The 15,534-nt window shown below is 43.9% G+C and overlaps 2 protein-coding genes across 2 annotated transcripts; both read right to left on the minus strand.

Annotated features, from left to right (window-relative positions):
* Positions 1 to 5,319: 5,319 nt before the first annotated feature.
* Positions 5,320 to 7,129, minus strand: LOC109742595 (uncharacterized). Its single transcript, XM_020301697.1, has 3 exons — positions 7,094 to 7,129; positions 5,638 to 5,918; positions 5,320 to 5,542 (listed from the first exon to the last, which is right to left on the minus strand). Exons 1-3 carry the CDS (start codon positions 7,127 to 7,129, stop codon positions 5,320 to 5,322), a joined length of 540 nt encoding a protein of 179 aa, XP_020157286.1.
* A 535-nt stretch (positions 7,130 to 7,664) lies between these two features.
* On the minus strand, positions 7,665 to 9,487 carry LOC109742644 (premnaspirodiene oxygenase-like). Its single transcript, XM_020301742.1, has 2 exons — positions 8,594 to 9,487; positions 7,665 to 8,309 (listed from the first exon to the last, which is right to left on the minus strand). The coding sequence occupies exons 1-2, from the start codon at positions 9,485 to 9,487 to the stop codon at positions 7,665 to 7,667; spliced, it is 1,539 nt and encodes a 512-aa protein (XP_020157331.1).
* Between the last annotated feature and the right edge of the window lie 6,047 nt (positions 9,488 to 15,534).

Consider the following 15,534-nt stretch of genomic DNA (forward strand, 5'->3'; position numbering starts at 1 on the left):
ATTATTTGCATAATTAAGGTAAATCCATCATGTGTTGGTGGTAAGTATCTCCCAATGAAGGACCGATGGTTGACTTGGCATATGTCTACATATATTTGATAAATTTCAATTCAACCTTGGTGGTATTCAAGTTTGTAGGCTTTCACCATGTTTGTATATTAAAAATGTATGATTGTAGTTTCTATGCTCACTAGAGTGGTTGCTCCTAGTCTTTTGTTGGCATTTTCCTATACTAAGCAGAAATACTGCTTGTGCATTGAAAATCCTTGGACGAAAGTTTATGTCGTAAAGTGTCCAGTATACCTACCTAGTCATGGCCAAGTAAGGTCATTCCAAGTAAATTGTCATCGGCACAAAACTTAAAAGTCAAAAAACATTTTCAATGATCAACCTTTTACTGTGTTGTAATACATTTGAAGTCTATGAACTTATGATTGTGGTACAGTGGAGCATAGATGAAGTTGTAAGGCCCACCAAAAAGATGCAGAAGGTCTGCCAAATAAAAAAATGAGCAAATGGAAGGAAACCTCTCCTTGCCAAAACAATAAGCTCAATAAAAGACATAGGGGAAACCTCTCACACCATCATGGGGTGTGGGGGCGCAATGAAAGACAGATGTATTACATCACATTAAGAAACAGGAAAGTGATTGAAAACCTTGGCAACAAAAGATGAACCACTATTCAAAAATTAATTAAGTGCATGGCAATCTCTGCTTCCCTCTACGAAGGACTTATTTATTTACCTTTTATGCTGAGTCAATTCCATCTTTCTTTCTTCGGCGCCACCTCTTGTGCATGGGGATTACTCTTAGCTTTGTATGCATTCTCCTTAATAGTAATTTCTTGAGCATTGCATAAGTATGATGCTCTAATCTGGGACGAGCGTGGGAGGGTCTCGCAAAATCACTTTGCACGTTAACAGTACATAGCAACACATCTCTCGCCGTTCGTTTTCTTTTTGTGTGACTGGCCCACTGCGATTGTGCGGCACACTTCATTTACGTGTTTTAAAGTCAAATCATTCTCTGGATCCTATCGTAGTCAGAAAAAGTACAAATGCATGGTGCACATATTTTTTTCTCTTTTCTGACTCAAGCATAGACTCTCTCTCTCTCTCTCTCTCTCTCTCTCTCTCTCTCTCTCTCTCTCTCTCTCTCTCTCTCTTAAATTCATCACTTTAGTTCTCTTTTCCATAATTTGGATGAGTCGTATATGTTAAACAAAACTCCCGTTTCTGTTTTTTTGTATATTTGAACTCCTTGCGTCAAGACCTTCAAAACAAGATCAAACCTCGGTACATTTGGAACACATTTAATTTTGATATTTCAAATTTTATATGTGAAAAACTTATTTCGCTATAAAAAAGTGAAGCAGTCCTATATCACTGGAAAAATGTGAAACCAACCTATTTCATTGGAAACCTATTTACCCCAAATATTAAACTGAAATGTCAATTGGTGAAACTGATTATTTTAAAACTGTGTAATAGTTATTCCAAAAGAGTAAAATATATTATTTTTAAAATGTGGAGTGAAATAGATGTGATATTTATGAAACAAGCAGTGAAATGTGGTGGATTCTGAATATGAAAACACTATGAAACTGAAATGTTAACTTGTGAAACTGATCATTTTAAAATGTGAAAAAGTTTATTTCAAAAGAGTCAAATATGCCATTTCAAAATATGCAATCGAAAAAGACGTGATTTTGTGAAAGAAGCTAGTGAAAAGTGAAATGTGTCATCCAAAAATAAAAAAAATATGAAATTATAATGCTAACTTGTGAAACTGATTATTTGGAATTGCGTAACAATTTCTTTCAAAAAAATGAAATATATTTTTTCAAAAATTTGGAGTTGAAATAGATGTGATTTTGTTAAATATGTTTCATGATTTTTTGAAACCCATTTAAATGTATCCAAAATCAGTCATGTTTTAAAGGTCTTTGCGTCAGGAGTTCAAATATGTAAGAAGTTTTGAAATCAAAATATTGGTTCAAAGATTATGAGCCATTGAAAATGATACAAGAAAAATTAAACGTAGGTCTTTAGTTACGGGCAATGTTCTGTGCTTGCAACGCCCGTCTCTCCTCTCTCACTCTCTCGCCTGAGGCAAAAAGCTATAATTATGGACCCCCTCTCTTGTTGTATTGCTCTGTATTCCCAAAACAAAAAGATTTACTTTTATACTAAACAATGTCGCACAAATCGTAGGATGGTAATGAGCGGTTGTGCATCTGCCAGTACCTACCTGTACCGCACAATTTTTCGCTTCAGGGAGGGTCTCCGCGATCCGTGCATGGGAAGCTAGCCGCAATGACACCCTGCCAGCCTTCCTGCCCATGTTGAAGGGGCTCGACCTCCAGGACAACTACATTATCAGCGAGCTTCCCAACACCGTCTTCCTCCGGCCGAAGAGGCCGCGGCTCGACAACAAGTTCACCTCCGTGGCCATTGGATTCTTGGGCCCTGCAATGTCGTTGCAGGTCATGGTTTTCACCTTTAGCGAGATTTTGGTGAAAATATTTTAGTAATTTCAATAATACACATGAATTCAAATATTTTCAATAGTGCATAACATCGTTGTGTGGCCCTCGGTGCCGACCATGTCCTGGGCTGGGCTAATGACTCCTCTCCTTGTGTCGACGGCTGGACTGGCATGGCGTACAACTCACGCGGGAGGGTCACCGTGATTCACGTTTTTGGAGGTCTAACATGTGAAAATTATGTTTGGTCCCCTCATATGTTCAATTTTTTCCTTCAACCCCCCCCCCCCCCACCCCTCATATGTTAAAATATGAAATTATAATGTTAACTTGTGAAACTGATTATTTGGAATTGCGTAACAGTTTCTTTCAAAAAAAAAATATTTTTTCAAAAAAATTGGAGTTGAAATAGATGTGATTTTGTTAAATATGTTTCATGATTTTTTGAAACCCATTTAAATGTATCCAAAACCAGTCATGTTTTAAAGGTCTTTGCGCCAGGAGTTCAAATATATAAAAAGTTTTGAAATCAAAATATTGGTTCAAAGATTATGAGCCATTGAAAATGATAGAAGGGAAATTAAACGTAGGTCTTTAGTTACGGGCAATGTTCTGTGCTTGCAACGCCCGTCTCTCCTCTCTCACTCTCTCGCCTGAGGCAAAAAGCTATAATTATGGACCCCTCTCTTGTTGTATTGCTCTGTATTCCCGAAACAAAAAGATTTACTTTTTATACTAAACAACGTCGCACAAATCTTAGGATGGTAATGAGCGGTTGTGGATCTGCCAGTACCTACCTGTACCGCACAATTTTCCGCTTCAGGGAGGGTCTCCGTGATCCGTGCATGGGAAGCTAGCCGCAACGACACCCTGCCAGCCTTCCTGCCCATGTTGAAGGAGCTCGACCTCCAGGACAACTACATTATCAGCGAGCTTCCCAACACCGTCTTCCTCCGGCTGAAGAGGTCACGGCTCGACAACAAGTTCACCTCCGTGGCCATTGAATTCTTGGGCACCGCAATGTCGTTGCAGGTCATGGTTTTCACCTTTAGCGAGATTTTGGTGAAAATATTTTAGTAATTTCAATAATACACATGAATTCAAATATTTTCAATAGTGCATAACATCGTTGTGTGGCCCTCGGTGCCGACCATATCCTGGGCTAGGCTAATGACTCCTCTCCTTGTGTGGACGGCTGGACTGGCATGGCGTACAACTCACGCGGGAGGCTCACCGTGATTCACGTTTTTGGAGGTCTAACATGTGAAAAATATGTTTGGCCCCCTCATATGTTCAATTTTTTCCTTCAACCCCCCCCCCCCCCCCCTCATATGTTAAAATATGAAATTATAATGTTAACTTGTGAAACTGATTATTTGGAATTGCGTCACAGTTTCTTTCAAAAAATTGAAATATATTTTTTCAAAAAATTTGGAGTTGAAATTGATGTGATTTTGTTAAATATGTTTTATGATCTTTTGAAACCAATTTAAATGTATCCAAAACCAGTCATGATTTAAAGGTCTTTGCGCCAGGAGTTCAAATATATAAAAAGTTTTGAAATCAATATATTGGTTCAAAGATTATGAGCCATTGAAAATAATGCAAGAAAAATTAAATGTAGGTCTTTAGTTACGGGCAATGTTCTGTGCTTGCAACGCCCGTCTCTCCTCTCTCACTCTCTCGCCTGAGGCAAAAAGCTATAATTATGGACCCCTCTCTTGTTGTATTGCACTGTATTCCTGAAACAAAAAGATTTAATTTTTATACTAAACAATGTCGCACAAATCTTAGGATGGTAATGAGCGGTTGTGGATGTACCGCACAATTTTCCGCTTCAGGGAGGGTCTCCGCGATCCGTGCATGGGAAGCTAGCCGCAACGACACCCTGCCAGCCTTCCTGCCCATGTTGAAGGAGCTCGACCTCCACGACAACTACATTATCAACGAGCTTCCCAACACCGTCTTCCTCCGGCTGAAGAGGCCGCGGCTCGACAACAAGTTCACCTCCGTGGCCATTGGATTCTTGGGCACCGCAATGTCATTGCAGGTCATGGTTTCACCTTTAGTGAGATTTTGGTGAAATTATTTTAGTAATTTCAATAATACACATGAATTCAAATATTTTCAATAGTGCATAACATCGTTGTGTAGCCCTCGGTGCCGACCATGTCCTGGGCTGGGCTAATGACTCCTCTCCTTGTGTGGATGGCTGGACTGGCATGGCGTACAAGTCACGCGGGAGGGTCACCGTGATTCGCGTTTTTGGAGGTCTTACATGTGAAAAATATGTTTGGCCCCCTCATATGTTCAATTTTTTCCTTCAACACCCCCCCCCCCCCCCCCCCTCGCGAAATATTTCTCTAGCTTCGGTACTTTACTCGATTTAGGACGGCAAAATAAAATGGTTGTTAGCCAATATCTACTATTAAAGGGGAGGTTATACGTCGTTTCGTTAAAGCAATGGACCATATCTTCTTTTCTCATGTGAAAGATAATACTCATGTAGAAGTATATGCCAACAAAAGGAGAGCGATACACACACACACATTAACCCTGGTCGATCCCAAAAAAAAGGCCCTGGTCGAGCCAGCCCTGGATCCCCTGGTACTTATCGCAGGCATGCGTGTTGCACTACCGGACGTCCATCATTTTGTACGTCCAATGCAACAAAGGCGCATCATGTCGAAGCCACGGGGGCGGCAGGAAGAGGGACTTAAGGAGTGGCATAAAGCATGAGTGGGTTCTTCCTGCGCACGCCGAGCCCCATGGACTCCATCATGTCCACCTCGTCAATGCCAGCGGGCAGCCTCCAGTCGAAGTGGTACATGAGCTACAGCAGAGTGAGCTTCATGCCGGCGAGCCCGTAGTTGTACCCGGGGCACATCCTCCTCCCGGCCCCGAACGGTGTGAACTCGAAGTGGAGCCCGTGGAAGTCGACGGCACCGTCCTCCTCGAACCGCTCCGGCGAGAACTCCTCCGGGTCCTTCCAGTACCACGGGTCCCTCGAGGTCGCCCACGCATTCACCATCATCCCTCGAGATGGCCAATGACATCTTCCACAGAGAATTCACGCCTCTGATGTTTCAGAGTGGTGGCAAAGTTTTTACAGGAATTAGGGAGCTTAGCGATTATGCAGTCCGCGACAAACTTGTCCAGTAACTCGCACTTAAGAAGCTCAAGCTCCTTAAAAATGCATATTATCTCATGAGCCTGCTCCAATACAGGACGGTTTTCAACCATCTTGTAATCGTGAAACTGCTCTATAATATACATCTCGCTCCCAGCATCGGCGGCCCCGAACTTAGATTCGAGCGCCTCCCACAAGTCCTTGGCGACGTGCACATGTAAATATGCGTCGACCAGTTTATCTCCGATCACGCTAAGAACTGCTCCGAGGAACACAACGGTGGCCTCCTTGAACGCCTTCTCCTGTTCAGGAGCAATCGTTCCCGTGGAGACACCGATGACCCAGAACACGTTCATAGCCGTGAGCCATAAAGTGGTCTTAGTCTGCCAATGCTTAAAATACCTACCGGTAAACTTATCCGGTTTCAGTGCAGCGGCAAAGCCACTTGTTTGGATTGCTGAGGAAATAGGCAATTTTTCGACTAATTTAATCCATAGATAAATCACTAGCATGGCATTGACTGAATTGACGACATACTGGTTCTGATCTAAACATGCACGTACTAAGCAAACAGTAGACAAATCTACACATACTGCTAGTACTGCTAATACGAAAATAAACAGGAGCGGGATAAACGTGTTATACCCTCCAGTAGGCCACGCAGACGCCGCGGCGGTGGTGGCGGCAACAGCGTCCTCGGCGGCCTTCTTGTCGGCTTCAGCTTTCTCGGCGGCGGCACGTTCGGCGTCGGTGGACATGATGATGACGAGGACGACGCAGACATAGAGGAAGTAGACGAACGGCGAGCAGTCGCATAGTCGCTTCCCAAAAACCTATTCGCCCCTCTCCCGTACAGGAACCGGAGGGACGGGGTTTCGGAGACCTGCTCTCCCGTCGACCGTGTACGCGGCGGACGGGATGGAGTCACCGGCGGCAGCAGCAGCAAAGGAAGGACGGTGGGCAGTGCGCGTGAGCAGATGCGATCTGTTCGTGTCAGTTAGGGTTAGGAGGCACCGCACACTTATATAGGCGCAGCCGCGTGGAGAGACGTGGGCTCGATCCACGTCCGAGTCCGTGACAGCCCACGATCCGACGTCTCAGATCATGGCCCAGCTGTCAGAAACTCTCCGTTAGCGACTGGCAAAAATAAGCGCATAGGTGTGCGCTCGGCTCGGCTCAATCCCGCAACCCATGGCGCGTCGTGGCGAGGCGGGCAGCGGAGGAGGCGTGCGCGAGGGCCTCTTCTATTCTCAAGCTACAATAGCATGTAGAAGAGAATCCCTTATAAGGAGGTCTAACTCCTCTTTCACTTTCGGGGTGGGACTAAACTTCCTACCTCCACCTAATGCCAATAAACCCACATGGGCCCTTAAAGATTTTCAGAAATTGCTATATGGACCTAAAGCCTATCCCAAATTTCAGCAAAACGTTTAGCTCCAGAGGTAGGAGATTGGCATGATGAAGTTTCAAATTATACCGCAGAAGGAAGTAAAACCCACCTTTCAAACCCCATGCACGGTGGGAAAGATTGAGTCAAAGCCAATCTCAAAGTTGAACAGGTATTGGCGATGATATTTTGTGTGTGTTTTGGAGAAGTTTTGAGAACTGCTTTGTATTTTTCTTTCTATAAATAAATTTGAGGGAGGAGGACTTTACGAGATTGGGCTTTTTCTTTCTATAAATAAATTTGAGGCATATTTCGGTGTGGATGGCTAAATATAGGCCCTCCAGTGAGCACATTCTATAGCCGTTGGCCCAGATTGGTCAATACTCCCTCGGTCCCCAAATGCATAACATATAAACTAAGTCAAAAAGCAAATGCTTCCCAAAGAGATGGCATATCCATGCAAAAAAAAATGGCATATGTGTCTGTCTCATGTCAAAGAAAATACTCATGTAGTATGACAATAAAAAGAAAGCGATATATAGACACACATACATACACACATTTAACCAGGTCGAGCCCTCAACCCCTGGTACTTACCACAGGCCATGCTTATGGCAGTACCAGACGTCACTCACTACTCTTCCAATGCAACAAGGGCGCATCATGTCGAAGCTAAGGGAGCAGCAGGAGGAGGGACAATGTAAGGAGTGGCATAGAGCATGAGGGGGTTCTTCCTGCGCACGCCGAGCCCCATGGACTCCGCCATGTCCACCTCTTCCACGCCGGCGGGCAGCCTCCAGTCGAAGTGGTACATGAGCTGCAGCAGCGTGAGCTCCATGCCGGCGAGTCCGTAGTTGTACCCTGGGCACATCCTCCTCCCGGCCCCGAACGGCGTGAACTCGAAATGGAGCCCGTGGAAGTCCACCGCGCCGTCCTCCTCGAACCGCTCCGGCACGAACTCCTCCGGGTCCTTCCAGTACCGCGGGTCCCTTGAGATCGCCCACGCGTTCACCACCATCCTGGACTTGGCCGGCACCACGTACCCGCCGATCTCCGTCGTCTCAATGCTCTCTCTAGGCACCAGCAATGGCGCCGCCGGGTGCAGCCGGATCGCCTCCTTCATGGTGAGCTTCAGGTACCTGACGCTGTTGCTGCGGAGCTCCGTCTCGCTGATGCTCTCCTTGCCGTGGAAGGCTCGCCGGACCTCGTCCTGCAGCTTCTTCATCACGCGCGGGGTGCGCATGATCTCGGACATCGCCCACTCCGTCGACGAGCCGGAGGTCCCCGTGCCGCCGGCAAACATGTCCTGCCATTATATGAAACCACTTTAATTTACAATCTTGTTAAGTCTCAGTCAACTTAGATTTGGTTATGTCTCAGTCCGTGCTATATTAGATCATACATTGAGATCCGTGCATAATTTTTTTTAGATTTTTCTTTTTCTTTCATAGATGGTATGTCACTTAACTGAGACTTGGTTAAATCTCAAACTGAGACCTAGCCACAATCTTTAATTTAATCTGCTGGTAAGCATGCACATGCACTTTAATCTGCGACATCACCAAAGTAACACGTGTGCAAACGACTTACCAGTACGACTGCTTTGATGGTGTTGTCCGTGACCGGGAACCCCCAGGGGTTGTCACCCTTCTGCAAGGAGAGCATGACGTCGACGACGTTCTCATCGACGACATCCTTACCGGCAGCGATCTTGTCGGCGCGCACCCTCCGCCTCCCCTCGATGATGTCCACGAGTATGTCGTCGAACGTCCGGTGGATCTCTCGCAGCTTCCTCTTCATCCCGGTGGCCTCGCCGAGCACCTCCTTGAGCCGCGGGAAGAGGTCGGGCACGTTGAACCCACTGGACAGCCCAACAACGCGCTTGATGGCGTGCTGGAACACCGGCATGTCGGGCCGCACCTCCCCGAACGCCGACCTCGAGATGGTCCGGCTGCTGATGTCGTACACCATCCTGGTGACGTCGACGGGCTCGCCGGCCGCGGCGGCGGCGCGGATGAGGTCCACCTGCCTCTGCACCTCCTCCTCGCGTATGAACTGGAACTGGAGCACGCGCTTGGGGCTGAGGATCTCGTGGATGCAGAGCTTGCGGATCTTGCGCCAGTAATCGCTGGTGGGCGCGAAGATGATGTCGGTCCAGCCATAGCCGCAGATGCCCCCAACCAGCAGCCGGGGCCGGTTGGCGAAGTTGGGGTCCTGCACCTTGAGCACCTCGCGCGCCAGCTCCCGCGACGTCACCACCACCAGCGGCATCGGCCCGATCTTGAGCATCATGATGGGCCCGTGCACGCCGGCCAGGTCCCGGAGTCTCCGGTGCACCAGGGTGTTCACGAAGTGGTGCACGCTCCCGATGATGGGGAGCGTGCGCGGGCCCGGCGGTCGGCGGCCTGAGGCGGGCTTGAAGAAGTAGATCATGGACACGGCCAGGAGGACCACGAGGATGGTGTTGTACGTGGCGTCCTCCATGGGTGGCTAGCACACCGTGCACTAGACCTTGGAGAAAATGGCCACTCTATCTAACCACTCCCTCTGTTCATAAATATAAAGATGTTTTGAATATTTCAATATAAACTACATAAAAACAGAAATGAGTTAGAGCATTTTATATTTGTGAACGGAGGCAGTAGCTTACCTACGGATTGACGGGTGAAGTGATCTTAGCTAGCAGCTTGAAGGCTTGCACTGATCTCACTAGTGTGGATACCGTCTGGTTTTATAGCGGAAGTGAGCAGGTGCGTCCACCAGAACGTACGTGCTACCCTTCATTGGTTTCGACGACTCCATTGCAGCCAACGCAAATTTAACCCTAGCATAGCACAAAGCCGGTGCATTGCATGCATGGTGTGCTACTACCTTGCAAGCAACAAGATAAGTCATGGGAGGTTACACGTACGTACGTGGACGTCGTCGACGGGAACTAGGCGCGCCATTAGCCACAGGCCACGGGAGTTTCTCAGACTTGACGAGACGTGATTTCTCAAACCACCGTTCATCGATCGGCATCACCTTCATCGCTATCGGGAGTTACTATGTCCAAAATCTACCGTGTAAAATTACAGTTGGGTATTGGCCGGTTCTTCGTGCCCACGTCAGCTGAAGCTAGAGTGACGTCGTTGCACATGCATCAACCTGCATAAAATAGCAATATATTTCCCATACTGTGATTCCAGGGGTCCAGCTAGACATGTAGTATCAAAGAAAATCTTATCTGGCTATGTTGACGTGTGCATAGTTGTGTTGCTTAGATCTTGACAAAGGATAGTTTACTCCGGGCTTGAAGAGGCTGCTGGCAAGTTCTAGTTCTAGTCTATTTGAATATCTTGTGATGGCGAAGAATCTGTAGCTAGATTATTTTAAGTGCTCTCTATAGGTCTAGCTAGCCAAGTGCATTATTTTATATATGAATACGTCCTAGTGTAATGAAAATAATACAAGAAGTTATTTTTCAAGGATTTGGTTCCTAGTGTATTGTGATAACGAAGAATCTGTTTCTAAATTGTTTTTGGTTCCACACTGTATGAACCATAAAAGAACTTACTTTCAAGTATTAGATGTTTGTGTAGTGGTCATAAATACAAAGAAAATATTTCCATTCGACTCGATCTAAAATTTTCCTTCAGGAATTGTACGCAAGTCCATTGAAAATAAATATACGATTAGTGGGACACAACATAAGCGTGGCCAAGGCCATTTATGTGGCTGTATTTTGTTTGTGTTCAAAATCCACCCTCCCAACAAAATTGTCATAGCAAAAAAATGGTTCTTGTTCGGATGGTTGCCAAAAAAATTGGCACGCTCATGCCTATTTTCCCTCTCTAGTCCTTTTTTTCTGCCAACATTGCTCAATTCTGGCAAACAAAACCTTAGTCTAAGTTTTGGCTAGCCAAATACTAGTTACTAGGTGAACTTTGGCTCAAACCAAACATGTGTTGTGTAGTTAAGCCATAGAAGGCTAGTATCATGCATAATGTTTCACCGCCTGTCGACAAAAAAAGAGTTCATCATTGGATTTACTTGTAACTCATTTGATATCTTCCTATCCCTGAGTACACTGCAATTTTTACCATATATGTATCAAGCAAAAAACACTTTTAAACTCGAACTACACTGTAATGTTTCACCATGTATCACAAAAAACAGAGAGGGCATGAATCTCGAACACAAACCACATGGTTGTCGCTTTCTGTCTAATTTCATCAAAATTCCATCAATTTCGGTACATACTGAAATAATTCCCTTTCGGTCAAAATATTTCAACAATTTCAGTAGTACACACAAATTAATTTATTTGGTTGGATCTCAGTCAAATTCAAGTGTATTGAGAATAATACAAGAAATTCGGTACATAATGAAATACTTTCTAGTGTATTGAGAATAATACAAGAAATTATTTTTCAAGGATTTGGTTCATCTGTATTTTACATGAATACTTTGTGATGATGAAGAATCGGTCTCTAATTTATTTGGTTCACACTGTCTAAATAATACAAGAATTTATTTTCAAGGATTAGATGTTTGTGTAGTGGTCATAAATACAAAAAATATATTTTCATTTGACTCGATCTAAAAAATTCCTTCGGGAATTGTATGCAAGTCCATTGAAAATAAACATACAAGTAGTGGGACACAACATAACAAAATAAATTCCCTCTCTAGGCCTTTTTTCCCTGCCAACATTGGTCAATTCATTGGCAAACAAAACCTTAGTCAAAGTTTTGGCTAGCCAAATACTAGCTATTAGGCTCAACCAAACATATGTTGTGTATGTAGTTAAGCCATACACGACTAGTACCGTAATGTTTCACCGCCTATCAACAAAAAAAGAGTTCACCATTGGATTTACTTGTAACTCATTAATTGGATATCTTCCTATCTCTGAGTACACTGCAATTTTTACCATATAGTATGTATCAAGCAAAAAAACACTTTTAAACTTGGACTACACTGTAATATGTTTTACAGTGTATCGCCAAAAACAGAGAGGGCATGAATCCCGAACACAAACCACATGGTTTTTGCTTTCTGTCTAATTTCATCAAAATTCCATCATACATACTGAAATAATTCCCTTTCGGTCAAAATATTTCAACACTTTCGGTAGTACACACAAATTAAATTATTTTGTTGGATCTCAGTCAAATTCAAGTGGAAACTTTGGTCTTTTGACCGAAATGAAAATCAAAATCACTGAATTTCAACGATTTCAGCTATACATGATTGAAATATTTCCGAACTGAAATCCAAAACCCTATTCCATACACACTAGCTAGCATGGGTTGTCGGATTTCTCCTTCTGGTCTGAAACCTATGCGAGGCATTGGCCCGGCCAGGGTGCGAACTTTCTACACGAGTTGCTCAAACTTGACGAAACATGGTTTTCTCAAACTACCATCCATCTGATCAGCATCACCTTTAGATTATTCCAAGTTATATATTAATGTTGGTTTTTATTTTGTGCGTCATCGGTTGAGGTTACCAAAAATCCCAAAAGGAAACCAACGTGGGAGGAAAAGATCGGGTGAGAGATGGAGGCGCTGAAACAAACTCTCCTTTAATGATAGAGATAAAAACTACCGTGTAAAATTACAACTGGACCAGCCAGCTAGCTAACTAGTAGTAGTGATGGCTGTTACTGTCCACATCAAGCGACGCTAAAGTGACGTGTGCATCAACCTGCAAAACATAGTACTCCCACATTGTGATTCTATGCGTCCAGCTTGACATAAAAAATATTATTAATCATATAAGGTGCGTTGGTGTATGCATAGTGCTGCTTAGATCTTGACAAAGGACATAGTTAATCCGGGGTAAAGAGTCTGGCAAGTTCTAGTCTCTTTGAGTACTATGGAGACAAAGAATAGGTAGCTAAACTATTTTTAATATATAAACGGGTTTGAATTTTCGACCGAAACCCTAAGAGGCATCCGATTTTTGCCATCGAGATTCATGCAATTACAAAGGGTTAAGAAGATCTTCGTCGGATTATAAATATCTACTGATAAATAATAATTTATAAATGGACTAAGAAATACTGTAGGTGTTCTGTATTAGTCTCCTTCGTATTTTGATCATATATTTTGAGTAAATAAAATAAAATTTTATGCTATAAAAGGAAGATCTTAGTCATAAGTACCACTAGAACCGTATTCCTAATTGTATTAATTTATCCCGAATCTCTTAAGTCAGAGATGTGTCATTTTCTTCAGAAAAAAAGATCACACCCGGCCTCTACATCATTACAATGCACAGACATAAGAGACGTGTCATGGGTTGAGTCTGGTCAAGGATCACCACTAGTTTTTTTTTTTTAGATCTGGATCATCACTAGTTGATTAGTGGTCCACAGCTAGCTTTGGTCATATCACGTTTCGATAATGTCACAATGTTTGTGAAGCACTAGTAGTATTGTGTTGATTGGGGCCCTGATTTTCTCCGCATAAACCAGCCGCCATGACAGTACTAGTAGTATTTATTTATTTTTGCGGGAGAGTACTTGTAGTATTTAGAACAAAAATAAGACAGTAGTGTTATCATCAGACCGGTGAACCCAAAGGCCAAAGCAAGTCGGCTACCGGGGCGCAGTTTAGGCTGCAAGAAAAGCTCAAGATTTGTGAGACGTTCGAGATCGACTCATATTTTAACTTGATTCGAGATCGACTTTGAAAAGAAATGAGCTAAGAGTGTGGTTGTTCTACACCCAAAGTTTTAGGTGCTTGCAAAAAAAATTGGTCATATGACACCCGAGGAGGTCTATACAAAAAACAAATTTTGTGCTCAAACATAAAATCTGAAACGTAGGTGCAGAGCAAGAATTTGTATTTCATTTCATATGGAGATCATTCGATGTTATTTGGCGACCAAACTTTGCAAGCTTGTAAAAAATTGCACATAATCAATGCCACAAAGTTTCAAAAAAATTCTATTTTTGCGATTTTACTGTTCATTGTGTGGGTGCACCAAACATGGGTGCAGCCACTACTTTCCCATGAGCTAACTATGAACACTTTATATAGCTCGATCGAGAAACGAGCCGATTTTGATCCGACATTGGCTCACTCGATTATAGCTCAATAGTTTGATATCATATAATTATATTAAATAATCTTGATATATTAAAACAAAATAAAATATTTATTGCCATATATACTGCGTAAGATTTTTCTCCATTTTACCTACTCGCAAACATGAAAGCTTAATTAAGCATAGAAAAAGTATAGCCTTAATATGGTACGTGGTCAGTCATGTGTTAAATTTCCTGTTATTCACGGTTAAAGTTTGACAGCGGACACACATTCGTTTTTTTATCTTTCTAGTTCATTCAAGATCTCTGTATATTAAGTACTAGATTTCAGTTGAGAGAAAATAAGTAAAAGAATATAGTGGTTTCTAATATTGTGCTTTGGCCTATCTTGCTTCAAAAAATGCCTTAAATTATTAAGAAACCCATCTTATTTAGGTTGAAAATAGCTCTAGATCGACTCGAGATCGATGAGAATGGGCCATTTTATACAGCTCTATCTTGAGCTTCACTCGATTTGAGATTGCTCAATTTTTAGTATAAATTAAGCTTAGCCTAGTCCAACTCACTCAAACTTGACTCGTTCGCATCCCTGGCGCAGTGGACGGTGTCGCGGCCTGCCCGATCCTACACGGACACCATCGCATCTCGTACACGGTGCATGCACCTGAGTGAGGCAGCTCGGTTGTTTGGTTACATGCAGTTCCACCATGTAAGGGCATCTCCAATGCCAACCCCCAAACAATCTATATCCGTCTGGATGCAGTTGTCCGGACCCCGCAAGCCATACAACGGCGACCCCAACGGTCTGTGGAGTGGTTCCAACCGTAATTTTGTTGCAACCCGGAACCAAAGTGGACGGCCAGGGAAATGTTTGAGATCATCCACGATAGAGGCGGACAAGGAGATTTTTATGAGGACTGGCAGGTGGATGACTCGGAGCCCACCCAGGCCGGCTCATACATCTAGTCGGGCACACATCAGGGCTACACCCAGTCTGGCACGTACACCTAGCCAGGCACGCAGTCGGGCTACACCCAGTCCAGCGCGTACAACTAGCCGGGCACGGACATACGACAGCTGGATTGGGCCATGGGATAGCAGGAGCAGGAGGACGACGACGGCGACGATGATCTGGATGAATTTGTTGCCGATCCAAACAAGAGGGGTAGATAAGAAAGCTTCCACATGCGGGAGGACGAGTTGTTGTACGATGTATGGTTGACCACTAGCATTGATCCGATCCATGACATGGAGCAAAAGGGCACAACATTTTGGGCCAACATTCACTCTTGGTTTCATGAACACAAGCATTTCGAGCCCTACCCCGGCTCGCTCATCTGCAACCGTGGCACAAAGTGTCTCAACAATCGATGGTACATCATCCAAGAGGCTGTGTCAAAGTATTGCGGCCACTTGAGGCAACTCATCGCACGGTATCCAAGTGGTGCGCAAGTCATCGAGCAAGTAAGTTCATCATTTGGGCGGATATGCA

The sequence above is a fragment of the Aegilops tauschii genome, chromosome 4 (assembly GCF_002575655.3).
Source record: "Aegilops tauschii subsp. strangulata cultivar AL8/78 chromosome 4, Aet v6.0, whole genome shotgun sequence".
NCBI classification, from domain to species: Eukaryota; Viridiplantae; Streptophyta; class Magnoliopsida; order Poales; family Poaceae; genus Aegilops; species Aegilops tauschii.